The 21,502-nt window shown below is 41.1% G+C and overlaps 1 protein-coding gene across 4 annotated transcripts; it reads left to right on the forward strand.

The window, feature by feature from the left end:
* The first annotated feature begins 9,181 nt into the window (after positions 1-9,181).
* Positions 9,182-17,089, forward strand: LOC147889100 (sucrose synthase 3-like). 4 transcript variants are annotated; one of them, XM_087391841.1, is made up of 17 exons: positions 9,182-9,371; positions 9,571-9,784; positions 12,020-12,137; positions 12,227-12,378; positions 12,711-12,909; positions 12,994-13,112; positions 13,210-13,426; positions 13,535-13,630; positions 13,835-14,008; positions 14,268-14,384; positions 14,517-14,683; positions 14,804-15,028; positions 15,237-15,558; positions 15,805-16,049; positions 16,171-16,309; positions 16,440-16,577; positions 16,783-17,089. In XM_087391841.1, exons 2-16 carry the CDS (start codon positions 9,690-9,692, stop codon positions 16,518-16,520), a joined length of 2,466 nt encoding a protein of 821 aa, XP_087247967.1. In that variant the 5' UTR covers positions 9,182-9,371; positions 9,571-9,689; the 3' UTR covers positions 16,521-16,577; positions 16,783-17,089. The 4 variants fall into 4 exon arrangements, with proteins under 4 accessions (XP_087247967.1, XP_087247966.1, XP_087247969.1 ...); XM_087391840.1 differs by lacking the exon at positions 9,182-9,371 and having other exon boundaries at positions 9,393-9,784; XM_087391843.1 differs by lacking the exon at positions 9,182-9,371 and having other exon boundaries at positions 9,393-9,784; positions 16,225-16,309.
* Positions 17,090-21,502: the final 4,413 nt, after the last annotated feature.

The following is a 21,502-nucleotide window of genomic DNA, read 5'->3' on the forward strand; positions in this document are numbered from 1 at the left end:
CACGTCTTGAACTGCTTATCCTATCAGCTCGCTGTGAAATTGTAAAGCACATATTTTGGGATGGATTGAACCACGTGACCTAGGCTTAGGGCTCTTATATGGCAGTAGCCATCTCTTTTTATTGGATCCTTCTTGGGAGGTCACTCATCATATGTAACCCTATCATGTGAGTTCAATAGAAGGATATATTTTATTTCTAAAATTTACATAAATAAATATACATAAGGGACTATTTAAAATAGTTTTGGAAAAAATTTACAGATTTGGATAGAAAAGGGGTATATTTTATTAATGAAAATTTTACATATAAGGGATTTTAAAAATAGTCCTTGAACACACGTGATATAGAGGGTTTATACATAGTGACCCCCCCGAGGGATCCTTCAACATTGACATTTTCAAATCTCCTCCATTTTAGAGCAACATGGTTGTCTTCTCTCATTTCATTTGGATAGACACTGAATGTCTTCTTCTTCAGCTTCAAACTGTAATGCTTACAAATGCCACGAATGCATTCAATGCAATGCCACTCATAGCCTCCCTTGGACAAACCACTGGCTCCCACAGAGGCCTAAGGCTACAAAACCTGCCCTCCCTTGCAACACATGATGAGGATTCAGGTGGCCTAAGACTGTGCATTTATCAGGGAGGCATGGGGATCGATCCCCATGGAGCAATGCTCCAACAAGATCAAATCTCAAGTCATTCATAGCTTGCCGGGCAGGCTAGGTCAAAGTCCATGTGTTTTTTGCAACAAAAAACATTCTTGTCTTTAAGTTTCTCGACGTACCGAGGCTTACAATGATCAAATCTCCTCTGCCCAATTGAAATGTCCAGATTCTGATCCATAAACTTGAGATACAACTAAAACATATACTTTCTGCACTACTAAAACAAGGCAAAACATAGTCTAATTAAAGTATATAATGAAGCAAAACAATTATCAACTGCCGCATTGCTTTAGGACAGTCATAATTTTAACTACCGGGCTGGTTTAGGATGGTCACAATTTTAATCACTGGACTGGTTTAGGACACGTTTAGGACAGTCAACCACCGGGTTGGTTTAGGACATGTTAGTCAACCACCGGGTTGGTTTAGGACATATTTAGGACAGTCACAATTTCAACCACAAAGATGGTTTAGGACACTATCACAATTTCAACCACTGGGTTGTGGTTTAGCCTGATGGTCTCAACTTCACACATTAGACAATAACAAGTATATTGATTTTTATTTTTGAATTTCACAATTTGAAAATAACAATATATTGCTTTTCATTTTTTAATTTCACAATTTCAATCATAATTTATGTCAGTAATAACTACTTGCTATTTGTCATGAACCGTTTGTCTTAAACTAGCACCAGGATGGTTTAGGACAATCACATTAAGTCCAAGCCATACCAATCTAGAAATAGTGGTATATGACCCGAATAGTAAGAAATTAAATTTAACGAATTTAAGTACTAAGAAACACAATAATTTCAACCCCTGATCTGGTCAATAACTAATGTCTATTCAACCGCTGGTTGAGGACAATCACATAACTAGTATTGAGTGGAAGCAGCCATGGTTGCATGATGTTCCAACCACTGGGCTAGTTTAGTAAAATAACAATATCTTGCAATTTTATTACGAAAGATATTGCTATTAATTTCTCCTCAACCATGCCACCGGGCTAGACAATTGAACTAATGTCCGTTCAATCACGCTGGTTTAGGACAATCACATAACTAGTGATTGAGGTAAACCAGCCTACGGTTGCATGATGTTCCAACCGCTAGGCTCGTTTAGGACAATGACATTTATTTCAAGCCTGGTTTAAGACATGAAATAAGTAAACTATTGTAAAGCTCAATCACAAACAACCACCAAGCTAGTTTAGGCACCACTGACTTGCATTGTATCTAGCATGTGTATGATGTGCTCCTCAAATACCTTGTCTCCTGACCCATTTTTATAGATGTCCTTTCTATTTAGAGAAACTCTTGTATTTTTGTACCAAAATGTCATCACTATAGCAATGACTTTCGCACTTAGGCTGTCTCTCCTTTTCTTGCATTCTATTGAAGCCCACAGACTTCTCGGATCGGGATGATCATGCATTGCTTCTATTCTATGTTCAACCGCTGGCGCCACATTGGTCCTTTTGATTGACAACATCTTCGACATTGTGCACCCAAGCCGTTTCTCCTTCGTTTCAGGGGACACCAGCATAGCTAATGTCACTTTCTTTGCACAGTTAGTTTCAGATCTAAAATGTGCACCCCTTTCACACTTTGTAGGCCATTTCTCAGGCTAGAGAGCATCGCCTCTTAGGTGTGCATCTCCAAGGTGTTGGTAGGGTTGTTTCTTCTATGAACTTTAGGGTGCAAGCTAAAGCTTGCGAAGACTCAAGAATGGTAATCACCTGAATGGCCTGATGTTGCTGCCTCAAATGCTCCCACCAATCGTGACACCACAGCTCGTGTTCTTCACTCCAATGGCAATGATCAAATGTGTGCATCTACAACCGCTTCTTGCTACTGCTCTACAAGGAGTCTTCTTTATTCTTCTCATTTCTACCTTTGCAGATGTTGCAAAAGGATCTTCCATTGCTGTTTTAATACCCTCTTTCCTCGATTCGCACTCTGTTCCTTGTGCCTTGACCTGGCTTTTCAGCTTTCCTGTCTCGCAGCCTCTATCTACTTCTCTTGTAAGCCATGGCAAGCTACATGTTGCCATTGACGACATGGCCACGATCAATCCAAAATAGATTGAGAGAACCTAACTGGTGAGGCAAGCAAAGATTAGAAGACAACTTACCTGAAAGAAGACAATGGCAAACCAAAGTCTACGTAAGGTCACATCAAGGTTCGTGCGGGTTGTAAGGAGTTTACAGGGCAGGGGTAGGTTGCAGGTACTTAATTTTCCAAGATTTGATGGGTGGGAGGCCTGAAAATTCAAAATTTGAAGGAGTAGCAAAATTTTCAGCCACTAATTTTCCCTCCTCTGGCGATACACATCAACAAAATTGGATATCCCAAACAAGTGCAATGTGGCCTAAAATGATTCAAAACACAAATAGGCCAAAGGGCATGCTATTGGGTTTGAGGCTATGCATTATGAAATGCAATGATCTTTGGCATGCTTATGAGCCACATAGCAAGCAAGTGCATGGAAAAAGAAACAATTCAAAATTGTAAATAGTGTTGGATTTATTAAAAGATTTGCGCACATGGACAAATTTCACCTTTTCAACTTCTTCCATTTTAGGGTGAATCTAGATACCAATACCAATAACTATCAATGTTTTAAGGCCACCATGTAATAGTCCCACTAGTTTGGATTCCAAATTTTCAATCTGTTTGGGTTTTCAACAAATCAAAAACAAGGAGAAAAAAAGTTATGAAGCGTGCCCTCAAATGGGTACACATCACTTAAGCACAACATTAGAGGCCCATTAACCCATGCCTAATGTTCTCATTTAGGTGTGTCATTGGGTTAAGGAGAAGCTCATGTAGTGTACTTTTGAATGATTACTTGGTTGCATGTATGTATAGAACAAAATTTTGATGGTTTTGTATAAACTACTATATCCTATAGTCTTCAAGATGCATGCTTCACATGCAACATAGCACTTGTAATGCTTTAACGGTCTCATTTTGAATCCTTATTGCATATTTTTTTGCTCTCATGTTCAATTTGCAATGTGTACTACAACTTGAAGACAAAGTTTTTCGAATTTCGTTGAGCAGCAATGCATAAGTTATGGGTCATGCAAGATACCTATATACAGAAAAGTTCCTCAACCTCACCAAAAATGGCTACACCCAAGCAAACAATGACCCAAATACCTTAATGTTAATACCCGTGAGGCCTAGGGGTTCAATAGTTTTGCTGCCATTGGCTAGCTTCACTACCAGGTGGGTTTGCTCAAGGGAAGGTCTTCCCCACCTCCCTCAACATACCTTGGTGCAGACACTCACATTCGCTCCCCCATCTAGAATGGAATCAACCTTTTGGTTCTGGTAGATTATGGGGATAGCTGCATTAGTATCATCACGTTCAAAGTATTGGCCTAACTTACTGATGGGGATCTTGGGTAGGTTCTGTCTCTCCTCCTGTGGTTGAACGAACTTTGGGATTGATAGGACCTTGGGGTAGGAATTGCCCATTCATCCAGATTGAGAGGTCTCATGAGAGGGTAGTATTCCCTCTTAACAAGGATGCGACTGACATCTTAACCTCTGTAGAGAGGAAGGCTACTAACTTGACACTATTGCATGGTTCCTACGAGGTCTCCCTACCTACCGATAGCAGATCCTCAAGATCGTAGATGTCTCCTTCCTCTCTTAGGTTTTGTAGCACTGGGTCCTCTTGAAACATTTGTTGCATCAAGTCTGAAGCCTCTGATTATTGGATAGTTCCTGTTGCTCCACTTTCTCTAGCACCCTAAGTGCCTTTGCCCCTTTATGAGTCGCCAAGTGGTCCGGTTGGATGGTATTCGACCCTCTGTTAACCTTGATCTTATGCCTGAATTCTCCTGGCATTCCCGTATGAACTTTTAAACATCTATTAAGTGTTGTTTTTCCAAGGCTAGGTCTGGATATGCTTCTTTATATGACGCAGGGGTGTGAGGCCTTGGGCCCTCACTGGTTTGTCTACATTCAGGTGTAGGGGCATACTCAGGTCATCCTGGGAGAGGGCCCGTCTGGAGGTAGAGGAGGTGGCGAGGGTGGTTGTCTCCTCATCTAAATCATCTTGGATGGGCACTTGGTTCGTTCCTTCGCCCTCCCTAGTGAACTTCTTGCATAGAAGTTTTATCCTTCCTTGCATGCTTCTTCATTTCCTTACCCATGGCCCTCACTTACATCCTTGTGATGACCTTCAAGGGTATTGCCGCTACTTGATCTTGTTCAATACTCAGCAAATTGATGCTAGTACTCTTGGGCAGGGTGGCCGGAGTTGCTAGTCTCCTCAAGGGGAAATCCTTGAATAAATGCTCCACTCCACACCTAGCACACAAGGGCGTGGGGTCTGTTGTGAGTGGAACCACTAGGGTAAGATCCCTATATGGGCACTCCTTTAGAAAATGTGCCCCTTGGCATTTAAAGCATGACACAGGAGGGTGCGCTGACCCCTTATGTGTGGACCTTGGCAAGTATAGCATTGGATCGGGGGCCTTCGTACCACGGAGTTCATGTCTCTTTCCTTCATGGCTATGGGTGTTATCTGGAGCACTAGGACATGTTGATCCTCATGTAGGACGTACTGACTTATGATGCCACTTCCCTCCTCATAAGGGTAATGTTGAAGTTTTCCGTGATCATGTTCCATCTTCTACCAATCATTGGGTAGATCCTCCACCGACACTTGATTGACCGGGGTTATACGCGATAGGGGTGGTTGCAAGCCCATTATGGTGGCATTAAGGGTGCCTATTGTGCCCTATATTGCCCTGGATTGGCTAGAGGGATGACTTGTGCATTCATCTGGTTGGGTGGGGCTATCAAGGCTAATGGAGGTCTCATTTGAGGTGTGTACAGTAGAGTGCTTGCCTTGCCCTGAGGTGGGGGCACTCATTGAAGGGGTGATTGACATTTCATACCTCGCACCAAACATTGTCCCTCATGGGAAATAAGTGGGGGTTACTCGGTGTTTCCTTAGAGGTTCCTTACTTCCACTACTGACCTAGCTAATTCAATAGGTTGGAGGCCAACTCTCTCATATCCAAACCCTTAGGTTCATTGTTCTCCTTCTTGGTAGGCTCCATATTGGAAGACCTTACCGATTATGATACCTCTTATGGAGTTGTAGTTTTGTCCTCGACAACCTTATCCATCATATTATCACTTATACAGATGGCTACTTTGCTGTAGAGTTCAAAGGAAGTGGGATTCATAACCATTAAGTGGTCATGTAGCTTTGAGTCTGCCAATCTGATGAGGAAGTGTGGCAACAATCATTCATCACTCATCCTCTCATCATGTGGTTCGTAGCGAGAATTGAGGTGTTTGATCCTTGCGATGTAATCATGAAGGGATTCCTTGTCATTCTGTTTCACCTCATATAATTGATAAATCGGACTCTACTTATGGCCACTAGGGGCAAACCCTATGATGAAATCTTTCCATAATGTCTCCCAGTTGACTTCCTCTTCTGGGTTGAGGGCCCTATCATTGGCCCACCTTGCCATCCAGACCGAGGCCAAAAGCATTAACCATTTCTAGGTCTCCGGGAGCACCAAATGCATCACATGCTCCACGTGGGACTCCGAATCCCCTTCCCCAAGAAATTTAGTTATCAATTTGGAGATGGCTATAGGTCGATGAATCCTAGAGGGATTGGTGATCCTTGCTAGAAATACGGGTGCAGTAGGTGTTGGGGCAGCTCCCCTTCCTAGTGTGCTCATCAAGATGTGCATCGCCTCATCCGATAGCACTGTTTGGGAAGCGAGTAGATGTAGCGCTATTGCGGGCCTAATGGGTCGTAGAGGTGACCAACTCCATTGTCCTTAGCGCCTCCCCCACTCTATGATCCTCACCTATGCTTGCCCTCCCCTGCTTCTTCTCCTCCTCCCTTGTTACCTTCTCTCTCTCTCTCTCTCCCCCACCCCCTCACACAAGCTTTCAAAAACTTGTTTCAAAATACTTTAAGTCTGGGATATGGTCTCTCTCCCTTCCTCTCTCTTTCGCCCTACCCCCTCACTTAAACAAACAAAACATTATTTCAAAATACCTATCAGGATAGTATATCTCTTTCTCCTTTGTGTTGTTTCTTGTGAAGATTCTCTATACTCCAATAAGAAAAAAAATGATAGCACGCCTGTTTTCCTTACTTCTTCCAAGCAGAGTCAGGTCACACCCTAAAAATGTGCAAGAGAGATAAATGCAAGTGCAGATAGCGAAATATGAGAGAAGAGCGATGAACAAAGCTTGGATAGAGTTTTTTGCTGAGATACTTTCACAGGTGGAAGAAAAATGTGAACAAATAAGAAGAAAAGTGACTAATCAACAGTGGAATGAAGATTCTTTGAAACAAGCTTGTAGATGGTGGTAGGAATGCATTTTTTCTGTACAGGAACATTTTGGAAGAGAGAGAAGAGTGAAAGAGTTGGTTTGGAAGTCAAAACTCTAGGCCAAATGGTTGACTCAAAAGGAAACTATGAGCATAGCATCTCTTGTTAAGGGATAGTTTGGATAGGAGGAAAATAAAGAGCCCTGACTATTGCACATTTAGACATTGAATGTAAATGTTTCAAGTAAAATATAAAGCCATTTTTCATCTCAATTAACTTTCACAACAAAAATTCTCAGTTGTATATAACTCTGCTTTTCTAAAATTATTTGCTTTTCTTTTATGTGTTTTTCTTGGTGTTTCCTCATCCTTATGAGGTCCTTATCTCATTGTGCACTGTTGAAACAAATTTCTAACAATAAAAGAGCTATCTTGATTGTGATGTTGAAAATGAAACCTCATTATCTATCTTTTCGCCTTGCATATATAAAATTCAAGTAAGCATATATGATTACCTCATGTACGTTTGGTTCATGATGTTCTATGTTGTATTAACTTTTCAAGTATAGCTCATTGTACTTCTTAGACAAAACCCACCTTGCCTTCCACCATGCGAAAGTGTGGATATTTGACCATTTAGGCCTTAATCTAATGACATGCATGATCTCGAGGATCCTCCATGATGCTAGTGGGGTCTAGGGCATGCCACTACAAACATGATTAAAACAATCTAATCTTGGTAGAGCACAATGGCTACATGGTGATTGAGAGCAACTACTTCCCATTAACAATGTTACAAGGGTCAACAAAGTCGGTTGTAAATACTATAATTTTCAAGTGGCACACAAATTGTAATGCCAAAGCAGCTCTCTCTCTTTTGCATCACAATAGCATGAAATTTATCGATTCTTGCTGTAATCGATCGCTTTGCTCTTCTTCATCTTATACTCGTCTCGTATAAAGTAGCGAAAATCACAGATAGCCAACCCATACTTTATTTAAAAACTAAGCATTAGGGATCAAAAATCTCGACATGCATGGCTCTAAAGAAAAAGATTTTGCAAGGGGTAAAGATTAGAGAAATACTGCCCAAGATATGAAGCCACATGCCAAATCCTTTCCTTTACAAACATGATCACAAGAGCCCTCATCTCATGCTACGAAGCTTAAGTAGATTATATATAGAGTATTGTTTTACCTTAATCAATTGAAGAGTGAGAGAAGGGGGGGAACGGGGGGGGGGGGGCAGCATAGATTTGTTAGCAAGGCACAAGAGTGTTGAGAGTTTATATAATATAAGTTAAAAGAAAGCTAAAAAATCATTTAAAAGCTCATGCAACGTACCAAATAAATTTCTATTTAAATTTGGGGCTCTTATTTTTTATGTATACACTTATGTCATCTTAGACTAAGTTGGTTTTCTCATCTTAATATTGAGACTTTTTGAGTTTCATGGTGGGTTGAGGTTTAAACTAGGAAATACCATTTTCTTCGGGAAAAGAAATGAGGTACAAGCATATTGCTTTTATTAAAAAAAGACATTAAGACGTTTCTTGTAAGACAAGTCCAACACTCATCCTAGAGTGAGATATTCCAGCGAATATGCTTTTATCCTTTGGGGAATTAGTTTATTATCCAATTTACAGCCTTTGAATCGAAAAGCTGTACGACTTTAAGTGGTTTTTCGTTAAAAGTGAAGAGAGGGACCAGCACGTACTAAGCGAAGTGACCAGCGAAGGTGGTCCGATGAACTTTCACTCTTTGCATAAAGAGTCGGATTCGGATCCCTGTTACGGAGTTGTGTCGAAGCGGCGTCGTCTGCTAGAGAATTTCCTTTGCGAGTAGTGCACTCTGCAGAGTCTGCAACCGTCAATAGACTTTGCGGATGCGTGTTGTTTTTGTGTAAATACATACTCAGATTTTTTCAGTTGAATACTTTGTCGTAAATCAATACCTATCCTGGGAATATTGTGTCTCGTGATCTTGTCCAGGCGAGCTGGCACACATCGATAGATTACACGTACTGTAAGAGGTCTTTCAGTCTTTGATACATTGCAAGGTTCCAGGAGCCTGGTGCTTGAAGTCAGCCAGATTCCGACTTACAGACAGGACACCTCCATCTATCGGTTCTCGACACATCCATCTCCAGCTCAACTAGCTTCTAGATCAAAGACTCCGTTTGTAGCAATTGACGTCAAGATTGCGAAGGTGCTTGCGATTGCTTGGCGTAGACGAAAGAAATTTCATGTCGCACTGCTCAGTGCTCGGAGTCAGTCTCGGAGTCAGTACGTCCCCCTACCCCACTAAGGGCAATTCGCTGTAGAAGTCGCGCTTGTCACAGTAAAGACCACTTCTAGCACCTCTACTTATTGTAAGCCCCGATGCCCAGACTGCCTTTCTCGCCCTTTCGAGCAGCTCACAACTTCGCAATTTGACTTCTGAGTGCAGACTTATTTCCGTTCTGGTTGGCTTACATTGTTACACAATTTGTCGATCCCACGAGCAATATTCCAGAAGCTTTGATTCGGCACTCACCGTGATCCGCCCCCTTTGTTTGCTTCCAACGCCAGGACTTTTTCCAGAGCACGCTTGGAGCTCACCGTCGCCGATCTTCGCTTTTTGATCCTTCGAGTACGATTGAAGCGCTCTTTTGCAACGCTTCAAGAAGAAGACAGCGCGTTGAGCAGGGATGGCTGCTAAGCTACGCCGAGTTTCGAGCGTAAACGATCATCTAGAAGATTCGTTGCAAAAGGAGAGGAGCGCAGTGTCGGGTTTGCTGTCCAGGTACGAGACTACGAGCTCTCTTTTTCGTTGCATCTCTCTCTCTCTCTCTCTTGTGACTTGTCCATGTTCGTGAAAGAGAGGAAACGAATTGGCAGGAAAACCGGCTGCCGCCAAAACGTCCCCTTGAAATGCCTTATGCCGAAACGCCACGTGGACCCTGGCCTCTGTTTGGTGGCAGTGTTTGGCAAGAGGTAGCCGGACACTTGTCCACTAAAGATGGTTCAATAGCGACTGATAGGACAGTTGCTGAACTTTGCTTGGCGATCGTTTAGGCCACTTGATCACGCAACCTAGATTCTACACCCTATATTGTGCGAGAAGTGAAAACTGGACCTTAACATCTGGAAGTTTGGTGATCTCATGTAGTCAAATCGGAGCCGAAAACCTCTAGTCCATTTAAAATTTGAACTACAACCTCATACCTCCACCTGGAATGCGCATACTAATTCGATGTAGCATTCCAACTAGCCGTGTTCACCCGTTCCTTCTTGTTTTCTAGCATGAAAGTGCTCCACAGACCACCATAGACTATTGTTCCATTTGTGCTAGTGTGGAGATCACACAAATGTACACATGTTGCTTTTCCATTTACAAATCCTCTTTGGCTACACTTGTCTACACTTTAAATTCAAAGTCGCTTCAATTATATCCATGGATCCTCGAGATGGTGCTGGTCTTTACACCCAAAAAAATCAAACCTCACTTGTTTTCCATTAGAAGCCTTGTAAGGTATAAAGCTTCCTAGTAATGTCAAAAGACAAGAGCGCATTGCCAAGAGAGCAAAATTGAGAATGGTAGGATGTTGTGATCATTTCACTTGGTATAATTCTTTTTGTCAAGTGGCAATGGAAACTTTGGAAGCAAAACAATGGTGATTTGCATTTCCAAGAGAAGAAGGCTTTTGGTTAATGCAATCACAAATGGAAAATTTGGAAGCAAAACAATGGTGATTTGCATTTTCAAGAGAAGAAGGCTTTTGGTTAATGTAATCTGACATGGTCAAAATCCATCCCATTGATAATAAAAACTCTATGATAGTTGGCATTTTCATGATGTAATGTTGATACATGGAACAAAAATTCACTTTTGCGAATTCGTGCCCTATAGATTGGTAGCTTGGTGTTGCATTCTTTGATAAAAGATGATGCATATGCTCATAAGGTTGGGCAAGTTGCAACCCAATCTTCTTCTTCATGCGTTATTTAAAGGAGTGAGAGGGAGAGAGTAGTACCCAATACCACATGAAGGTGTAAAGTGCCTTTATCAAGCCTTATGTGACATATATAGATTGGTTGAACGAGTAAGCTTGGTTGGGTTTGTAGGTTTGTTGATGAACAAATGGTGTCAAGGGAGATGGTTTACTCAAGCAAAAAATGGCACCTTCATTTATACATCATTTTTACACTTTCAAAGATGAAAGTGGGTGCTGACGTTTCCCACATTAGTGTGCTTCTACAATGGCCTTAGATTGCTTGACTTGTGTTAAGTGAAATGTGGAAAATTTGTGAGAGGTGCTCATTAATCTTGAATCAAAATAGTTGAATAAAGACAAATCTGTTAAATTTTTTAGATTGTTTTCTTCACCTTCATGTCACCTTCTTCTTTTCTTCTTCCTCATGTATCACAAGTTGAGATTTTTCATTCCTCCATCATGAAGAAAGGGTGGAGGGAAAAATGGAACCTTTGATGCCATTCTTATGTGAATGCTCTTTTACTTTTTGGGTGGCGTAAAAAGACCTCCACGAGGACAAGGCATTGAGATTGAAATGACAAAATCTGTGAGAGGTGCTTAAACCACAATGGCTGAATGTAACGCTGGGAGACTAGAGCATGAGATTGAGTCTCCGAGCATCTAGGACAATGCTCACGAGAAGAGTCTCACAAGGGAGGATGAGTAATAAGGAGTGGCGAAAAAGATGGATCATTTAAAGGGCCTGCGTTCTTCCACTCCCTCGATCCGATCGCGTCGTCCAGCTCCGTTCCCAGCTACCAATATCATCTCATGGCGACCACCGTTGGCCATCGCATCTCCCACTCCCTCCATCAAGATCGCAACACCATCCTCTCCTTGTTTTCTCGGTACTCTCTGCCTCAAGCGCGCATTTATCCACCACGTTATAGAGCCGGTGCCTTATCTCACATTGCGCTCGCTGATCACAGCTGTGCACCACATTTTTAGAGCTCCTCGGCTGATGCACGAGAGACTAACACTCTTCACACGCTCCGTTGTCGCAGGTATGTCGCGCATGATAAAAGGATCCTACAGCCGCATCAACTGGTAGACGAACTCACCCCTGAGGAGCATCAGAAGCTTAAGGATGGAGGGTTTTCCCTCGTCCTCCAATGGACACAGGTGCCGCCGCTGACTACATTCTCGGTGGCGATCCTCCTCTTAATTCCATTCTGTTTTCACCTTGCTAACGGTCAGAATCGACTCTGCAGGAAGCAATTGTACTGGCTCCGTGGGTTGCGCTGGCAGTTCGTCCTCGGCCCGGAGTTTGGGAGTATGTGCGGATCAATGTGGACGAGCTTTCTGTGCAAGTGCTTGCTGTCTCTGAGTATCTGGAATTTAAGGAGCTGCTTGTCAATGGAACGTACGTCTATGCTTCTTACTATGAATTTGAAAACTAGCATTTTCAAGAGACATATCTATACTTGAGTCTTGCAGCCTGCGTTAAAGAATAGGAACAGAAAAGGGGGGTGCTATCGTCCTAGAAGCGAATTCCAAGGCTTGAAATCCTCAAGTCTCGCGTAAGACATAGGTCAATGATGCATCCATTTTCGCGAATTCCACATGAACTGTCGGGCAAATAGAAAAATCAAACTACAGCGTTCCATCGTGTTAGATACACAAAGCGGAGGAACAGTAAGCAAGCGTAGGAACGGACATTTAATCTGATGAGCAATTGCATTACTGCTCATGCAGGTGCAAAGACGCATACGTCCTTGAGCTAGATTTCGAACCGTTCAATGCTTCCTTCCCTAAGCTGACCATGCCATCTTCCATTGGGAATGGAGTACAGTTCCTTAATCGTCACCTGTCCTCGAGGCTCTTCCACGACGAGTACCCTGAGAGCATGCAGCCTTTATTCGACTTTTTACGAATGCACAAGTATCAGGGACAGGTAACTGTCACTCGCTTGTAGCTACGGTAGTTGCAAATTCATGTTTTGTCAATACTGAGCTAATTACTTCGTTTCTGTGGACAGACACTCATGGTCAGTGAAAGAATCCCGACTCTACAGAAGCTTCGCGCGGCCCTATTGAAAGCAGAAGAGCAGTTGCTTAAACTTCCAAGCAACGCTCCATTTGAAGAATTCGGCCACAGGTATGTTGTTGGCATCCCGGTTCAATGCACCTAATATTTGGTTGCAATATCTGCCATGATAATAACGCTCTAATCCAAATCGTCTGCATATTCTTAGACTGCAAGAACTGGGCTTGGAGAAAGGGTGGGGAGATACAGCAGAACATGTATTGGAGATGATGCACCTCTTACTTGACCTATTGCAAGCACCTGATCCTGACACGCTAGAAAACTTCTTGGGGAGGATTCCTACGGTCTTCAGTGTTGTAATAATGTCACCTCATGGCTACTTTGGGCAGGCTAATGTTTTGGGACTACCTGACACAGGTGGACAGGTGAAGATGCAGAGCCTGTAATTGCACAGCTGCAATTTACATGTCATTTTGCAGTTGACATTGTTACAAAACTAGTCCTGGACCAATTTGACGATGCTTTGAATGCAGGTTGTCTACATATTGGATCAAGTAAGGGCACTGGAGAATGAGATGACGGATAATCTCAAGAAGCAAGGGCTTCATATCACTCCTCAAATAATAGTGGTACAATGACCCAAATATGCTCGCTCTTTCTGAAAGCAGGCCTTTAGATTCTTCCATAATTAGCCATCCCTAAGGTTCTTCCTAGTGTATTTGTCTGTGTGAGGAAGAATTCGTCTGATCTTGTATGCCGTGATTGCAAGTACTGATCCGCTCACTTGATTTTCTGTACACTACTAATGTATGTTTACATAATATATACGACAGGTCACACGTCTGATACCTGAAGCCCAAGGAACTACCTGTGACCAACGCATCGAAAAAATCAGCGGGACACAACATTCCCGAATTTTACGAGTTCCTTTCCGCAGTGAAAAGGGAATTTTGCGTCCTTGGATCTCACGATTCGACGTGTGGCCCTATCTCGAAGTTTTTGCCGAGGTTAGTTAATCCCGTTGGCCTACGACAGAGTTTTTGTCTGTTTTCACACATGGTCGCCCATGGAGAGCCAAAATTGTGATGAATCTGAAGGGAATGGCTGACAATTCAAATGTATCTCTGTAACTCTAATAAATACCTTTAGAATTGTGTTTGATATCTTGCTTTCTAGCTACTGAAGCACCCGATCAACGACGTGCTTCGTGCGGGACTTATAATTCATTGATGATGCAGCTGATGGTGAAGTTTTACTTCATGGCAGGATGTGGCCAATGAGATATCTGCAGAATTACAAGGTCCACCCGACTTGATCATTGGAAATTATAGTGACGGTAATTTAGTCGCATCGCTGATTGCCCACAGACTTGGAATCACCCAGGTACTCGTTTTCTATCCAACGGTGAACGATTGCGTTGCCATAAAAGACGCTTGCAAGGAAACGAGACGTTTTAATATGTGGAGTTTGCATTCGATCGGAGCTTGTTGACACGCTCTCAAATTTTCAATGCAGTGCAATATAGCACATGCGCTGGAGAAAACCAAGTATCCGGATTCGGATATATATTGGAGGAACTTTGAAGAGAAATACCATTTTTCTTGCCAGTTCACGGCGGACCTTATAGCTATGAACCATGCAGATTTCATCATTACTAGCACCTATCAGGAAATAGCGGGAAGGTCTGTTTGACTGATAAATGTAGTCGCTGCTGGAATTTAAGCTTTCTTTCTGAGTTCCTGCACGGTTTCCACTCAGTGCCAAGTGTTGCCTAATGGTGACTGTAATATTTTCTTTCACAGTCAGGATACAGTTGGACAATATGAGAGCCATGCTGCTTTTACGCTACCAGGGCTGTACCGTGTGGTGAATGGCATTGACGTTTTTGATCCCAAGTTCAATATTGTCTCGCCAGGAGCAGACATGAGTATCTATTTTCCATACACAGAGAAGATACGGCGTCTTACCGCTCTACATGGGGCCATTGAGGAACTTCTTTTTAACCCACGGACAACAACAGAACACACGTTAGTTTCAAATTAGCAAACTAGTAGATCGCTTTTGTGTGGCAGTTCATTCTTTTTTCTCGGCTCTGACTCCGTGTCGCGGAACGGGACGGGGATTATGGTCTGATTATTTCAATATAGGGGAACTGAGGGTCCCGTTCCGAAGTCATAGCAGTAATCCTGTTCGGATTTACACTTCGTTTTAATGTTTCCTGTGGATGTGGTCCAGAGGTTTTCTGAGCGATCGCAAGAAGCCAATTATCTTTTCGATGGCCCGCTTGGATAGAGTCAAAAACATGACTGGGCTTGTGGAATGGTATGCCAAGAATGCAAGGCTAAGAGAGCTGGCCAACCTTGTTGTTGTAGCCGGTGAAATAAGTGTTGAAAAGTCGAAAGACAGGGAGGAAATAATGGAAATCGAGAAAATGCAAGGTCTGGTAAGGGACTACAAGCTAGACGGCCAATTCAGATGGATAACTGCACAGAAAAACAGAGTGCGAAATGGTGAATTGTACCGGTACATAGCAGACACAAAAGGAATTTTTGTGCAGGTTAGTATCAAGATTGTGATTTGTAAGGATCTCATGCCCAGTAATTAGGCAAATGGGCACAAATTTGAGCAGTTGTTTCCTCGTTATCTTGTGGTTGAATTGACAAAGTAAGTAGAACGGATTCCCTCTCTGATTCAAGATGTTACAAAGGCCTTAGCTACCTGTTTACGCTCGGAGTAAAAAAGATGGGATGTGTAAAAGTGCCCTTCCGTCGCTTTCATCATGACGCATATGTTTTCTTTGCAGCCTGCTTTGTACGAAGCATTTGGCCTCACTGTTGTTGAATCGATGACGTGTGGGCTTCCAACATTTGCAACCTGCCATGGCGGACCTGCAGAAATCATAGTTGATGGAGTCTCTGGGTTTCACATTGACCCTTACCGTGGTGATGAATGCAGTGAGAAACTGGCTCGATTTTTTGAAAAGTGCCAGGAAGATCCTGCGTATTGGAGCAGGATCTCCGATGCTGGATTACAGCGAATTTATGAGAGGTTTAGAGCCACATAACCTTCCGAATCTTTCTGGTCATTCGATGGTTTTTTCCTTTCTATGAGAGTAGCACGTATGTGAGCAAATTTGTATGTTCTCACCGTTATGGATGATCTGCAATAGGTACACTTGGAAGATTTATGCAAAAAGATTGATGACATTGACTCGCGTCTATAGCTTCTGGAAGTATGTTTCAAAGCTTGGGAGGCGAGAGGCTCGCCGATACATCGAGATGTTTTACATTCTCAAATTCAGAAACTTGGTAAACCGTTCTATCCGTCCGTCTTGTAATCTGATTGCTGAATCGAGGATTATGTTTGTCCCGTTTTCTACAGTAAGTACCTCCAATCTGTACAAAGTTTAGGCTTAATCTAAACATGTTAATGTGGCAGGTTAAGACAGTGCCTCGTGTACATGAGATCCAAGATGACCCCAAGGACCACGCTAATGCTGCTCTTGCTTCAGCACTTTAAGCCCTTCTACGTACTTGTTTCAAGCCAGCTCAGTTTCTTCGACATAAGCAAGCTCAGGTTTTCCTTTTGCCTATAACTACTCCTGACAGTTTTGCTTCCTTGGCTTATTATCCCTGTGTCACAGCTCCGTCCTTCAGCAGGTGATCAGATTCTTGTTTCGCTCCGGCCTAACCTGGATTTTTCCTTTTCTAGTTTGTACTTCACATCTCTAAAAACCGTTTTGTTGTAATAACAGACTGAAACATTTTTTTTTCCCCTGCAGGGCTTGCCTTTCACTTCAGGAAAGGCCTGTCAATTAAAGCTTGGCGTTCTATGATCTATGATAACATCTGTACAATTTGGCTTCTTCGAGCCCACACATTAAATAAACAATTCCTCCATCGATGATTTTGTTGATTCATAACATTAGAAAGGCCAATGTACTACTTAAAACTCCTTCATTGACGATTTCACTGCACGTATGAATCTTATGACCATGTGAGCAAGTGTAACCAACATGGTTGAGGTGTGTGTCTTGAATACCCATGAGAATTTAAATCGCCAGGATTCACTCTTTCAAAAATTCTTTGAAGCTAAAAACCTAGAAATTTATGTTCTACGTCCCTTCTAATTCAAGAGTTAAACTTAACCTACGTCCAAGATGGACACTATGTGCCCCTACTACTTTGAGTCAACACTAAAGGCATCCTATTCGTCTTGGCTAGATAATCTCTCTCTCTCTCTCTCTCTCTCTCTCTCTCTCTCTCAAACACAATCCTTCAATACAATATTCTTAGCACCCCTATTGATTGAGCTAGAATATTGCAAGGCCTCAATGAGTAAATCAAGTTAGTACAATAATGTTTGAGAGGGTAAGGGCTGAGGGTTATTGTGATGGCTTTAGTAAATGAAAGGACTTGGTATATTGTTATGACATACACATTATTTCTTCTAATAGTTCTCTAACTTTGCCACAGTAGTTCTCTTTGCAAAAGCTTTTTCTTAAGTGCCTCAAAATGCCATGATTTTGAAGTCCAAAGGCATCATCCTTGATTGGAGATCTTGGGAGGCTAAATTTTGGTCCTTTGTACAAAGTGAGAAGGCTCAGGGATTGATCACAAAGTTATGATCAAATCATGCATTTCATGAGATTTTATGGTGATTATATAACATGTTGTTTTGACATCATAATTTGTGCGTAAGAGGTTCGAACACTTAGAAATATGTAACAATGTGTTGGTTTGGTTTTAATCTAAAAATTTCATGTAAGTTTATATCTGTATTTGCATATGGAATTTCCAATTAAAATTCAAGAAAAGCATAAGGAGCCTTCTCGTCCATGCAAAACTTATAGATAAGGGCCTTTTTAAGCAACGCTTGGATGATGGCATATCTAAGGTTTCTATAAAGTGCACCCCTTAAGAGTTTGTATTGCACTTATTGGGGGAGTTTTGAACTCCAAGAGGGCCTCATAAGGGGATGATTAGAAAAAAGTATTAATATGTTAATTTTAGTTTAAAAAGCATGGATAAATGGTAAATTTTCACTTGGATACCTGTCTGCACATGAATTAAATGGCTATGGAGGGAGAGAGCGCCATGTGTCAAGGGCATCGCATGCTATGTGGTGATGCCTTGCAGCATAGTTAATGCGATGAGTCATCAAGAAAGGTGAGCTCATCTGCACAAACCACATGGAGGCTTTTCTCTCTACAGCCAAGTACAACCATTAGATCTAGGGAGATCTAATGGCTGAAATTGCGGCAGGTCATATTAAATGCTATCCTCTTAAATCAGCTCAGCCCCACAATCTAGATGCCATCTGGTGGCACACTATTAGTGCTAATTCTTATGCATTGGATCAAATTACTCATCCAAGGGTGCACAAACATTGCCACCCCTTGGCCATTAGATCTAGGGTCATTGTTTGCTTAGGTTCAGGGACTTTTTTGTATATAGGTATCTTGCGTGACTCATAACTTATGCATTGCTCAACGAAATTCGGCAAACTGTCTTCAAGTTGTAGTACACATTCCAAACTTAAACATGAGACCAAAAAATTATGAAATAAGTATTTGAAATGAGACTGTTAAAGCATTACAGGTACTATGTTGCATGTGAAGCATGTATCCTGAAGATTATATGATATAGTACTTTATTCAAAAACATCAAAATTTTATTCTATACATACATGCAACCAAGTAATCATTCAAAAGTACACTACGTGAGCTTTGGGACATACCTAAATAAGAACATTAGGCATGGATTAATGGGCCTCCAATGTTATGCTAAAGTGATGCACACCCATTCGAGGATACGCTCAATTTTTTTGATTTGTTAAAAACTAAAATGGATTGAAATCCAAACTAGTGGGACTACTGCATGGTGGTCTTAAGTAAAACATTGATAGTTGTTGGTATTGGTATTTAGATTCATTCTAAAATGAAAAAAGTTGAAAATGTGTATAATTTAAGCATATGCAAAGATCTTTTATTAAATCCAACATTATTTACAATTTTGAATTTTTTCTTTTTCCATGCTCTTGCTTGCTATATGGCTCATAAGCATGCCAAAGATCATTGCATGTCATAATACACAACATTTAACCCGATAGCTTGTCCTTTGGCCTATTTGTGTCTTGAAGCATTTTAGGCCACATTGCACTTGTTTGGGATATCCAATTCTGTTGACGTGTATCGTCAAAGGGAAAAAAACCGACGGTCAAAAATTTCGCTACTCCCGCGAATTTTAAATTTTCACACCTCCCACCCATCAAATCTTAGAAGATTAAGTACTTGCAACCTGTCCCCACCCTAGAAACTCCCTGCAACCCGCACGCACCTTGACATGACCTTGCGTGGTCTATTCTAGACTTATCGGGGCCATGGCGTCAATGGCAATGCAACATGCAGCTCGCCATGGCTTGCAAGAGAAGCAGACAGACGCTGTGAGACAAGAAAGCTCCTTGCAGAGCAGTAGTAGGAAGCGGTTGCCAATGCACGCATTATTCGATCATTTCCATTGGAGTGAACACGAGCTGTGGTGTCACAATTGGTGGGAGCATTCAAGGCAGCAACTTTAAGGGGTGGTAGCAAGTTAAGGGTGTCCACTTTTTGGCCACTTTCCATGGCTTGGGAGGGGGGAGAACATTCTTTTTTGCACTCAAATTGGAAAATCTGACCTACTTCCCTAAGTATTTGGTTCTGGGAGGTAGCAAGCTAAGGGTGTCCACTTCCGGACCACTTTCGGGTGAGTGTGACACCTGCTCGAGTGAAAATACACAGGTTTTGCTTCGGTCTCCAATACCTCGATCGAGGTATAAGCTCCAATGAAAATCACACATGAGCACAACCGAGCCAAGCCAATACCTCGATCGAGGTACTGCGCTTTTTCACCGGACCGAGCCTCTACCTCGATCGAGGCTTGCTGGCAAGCCAGCTATACATGCCACATCTACCTCGTTCGAGGTATCGTGGCAATCCAGCTCAACCTCGATCGAGGTCAGGTGGCATGTCCAGCATACCTCGATCGAGGTATGTGCCATCCGACAAGGCAACCAACAGGGCGGATGACATATCTCGATCGAGGTATGCTGGACACATGACTTGGCATCCCGCTTCTGCCAACATACCACGATCGAGGTATCGTGGCATGTCAAAACCTCCATCGACGTGGATGTACCGAGATGTATCGGCATGTCACAATACCTCGATCGAGGTATTGTGGCATGGCAATACCTCGATCGAGGTAGATGTACCGAGATGTATGGGCATCTCAAGAATACCTCGATCGAGGTATTGTGGCATGCCAATACCTCGATCGAGGTAGATGTGCCGAGATGTATGGGCATGTCAAGAATACCTCGATCGAGGTAGCTAAACCCTAATTTTTCTTATAAAAGGAGAGCGACCCCCCTCATTTGGCATACCTCGATCGAGCTCTGCCTCATCCACCGATTTCGGATTTGCCGGACTTCGACGGAATTGCGCGAGCGACGGAGAGCCACGAACGGACATCGACGGAGATGGACGGAGCAGGAGCGGGAGAGTCCAGGTAGGGTTTTTTTTTATGTAGCATTTTCTTTTTGGTAGAATTTGATTAAATTTTAGTTTATAAGAAAAATTATAAAATGCATTTTAATGTTTTTCTGAAATTTATGAATTACGAGATTTTTTATTTAAAATGTGAAAATTAAATTTTTTTTTTAAATAGAGCTTTTTTTAGTAAATAAAAAAACGTTCATATTAATAATTATAAAATATTTATAAATTTGAAATGCATTTGTAAATTTTTTTTTTAATTTTTAAATTACGACATTTATAATTTAAAATGTGAAAATTTTAAATTTAAAAAACGTAATTTAAAATTTTAGTTTATAAGAAAAATTATAAAATGCATTTTAATGTTTTTCTGAAATTTATGAATTACGAGATTTTTTATTTAAAATGTGAAAATTAAATTTTTTTTTTAAAATAGAGCTTTTTTTAGTAAATAAAAAAACGTTCATATTAATAATTATAAAATATTTATAAATTTGAAATGCATTTGTAATTTTTTTTTTAATTTTTAAATTACGACATTTATAATTTAAAATGTGAAAATTTTAAATTTAAAAAACATTTAATGAGGCATTTTTTATTCAAAATGTGAAAATGTTCAATATTTCTGTTTTTTTTATGTAGCATTTTCTTTTTGGTAGAATTTAATTAAATTTTAGGTTAAAAGAAAAATAATAAAAAATTTCTAAATTTCAAATGCAATATAATGTTTTTTTGAAATTTATGAATTACGACATTTTTTATTTAAAATGTGAAAATGAAATTGTTTTTTCAAAATAGAGCTTTTTTAGTAAATAAAAAACGTTCATATTAATAATTATAAAATATTTATAAATTTGAAATGCATTTGTAAATTTTTTTAAAATTTTTGAATTACGCCATTTATAATTTAAAATGTGAAAATTTTAAATTTAAAAAACGTTTAATGAGGCATTTTTTATTCAAA

This window comes from Dipteris shenzhenensis, chromosome 20 (genome assembly GCF_047967505.1).
Source record: "Dipteris shenzhenensis isolate YYH24624 ecotype China chromosome 20, Dip_SZ_1.0, whole genome shotgun sequence".
NCBI classification, from domain to species: domain Eukaryota; kingdom Viridiplantae; phylum Streptophyta; class Polypodiopsida; order Gleicheniales; family Dipteridaceae; genus Dipteris; species Dipteris shenzhenensis.

Excerpts from the sequence above, each read along its gene's own strand:
- LOC147889100 (XM_087391841.1), top strand. The coding sequence starts at position 9,690 with ATGGCTGCTAAGCTACGCCGAGTTTCGAGCGTAAACGATCATCTAGAA. Across the intron at positions 13,427-13,534 it reads TACCTGACACAGGTGGACAG|GTTGTCTACATATTGGATCA; the intron begins GTGAAGATGCAG and ends CTTTGAATGCAG. Across the intron at positions 16,050-16,170 it reads TTACAGCGAATTTATGAGAG|GTACACTTGGAAGATTTATG; the intron begins GTTTAGAGCCAC and ends GATCTGCAATAG.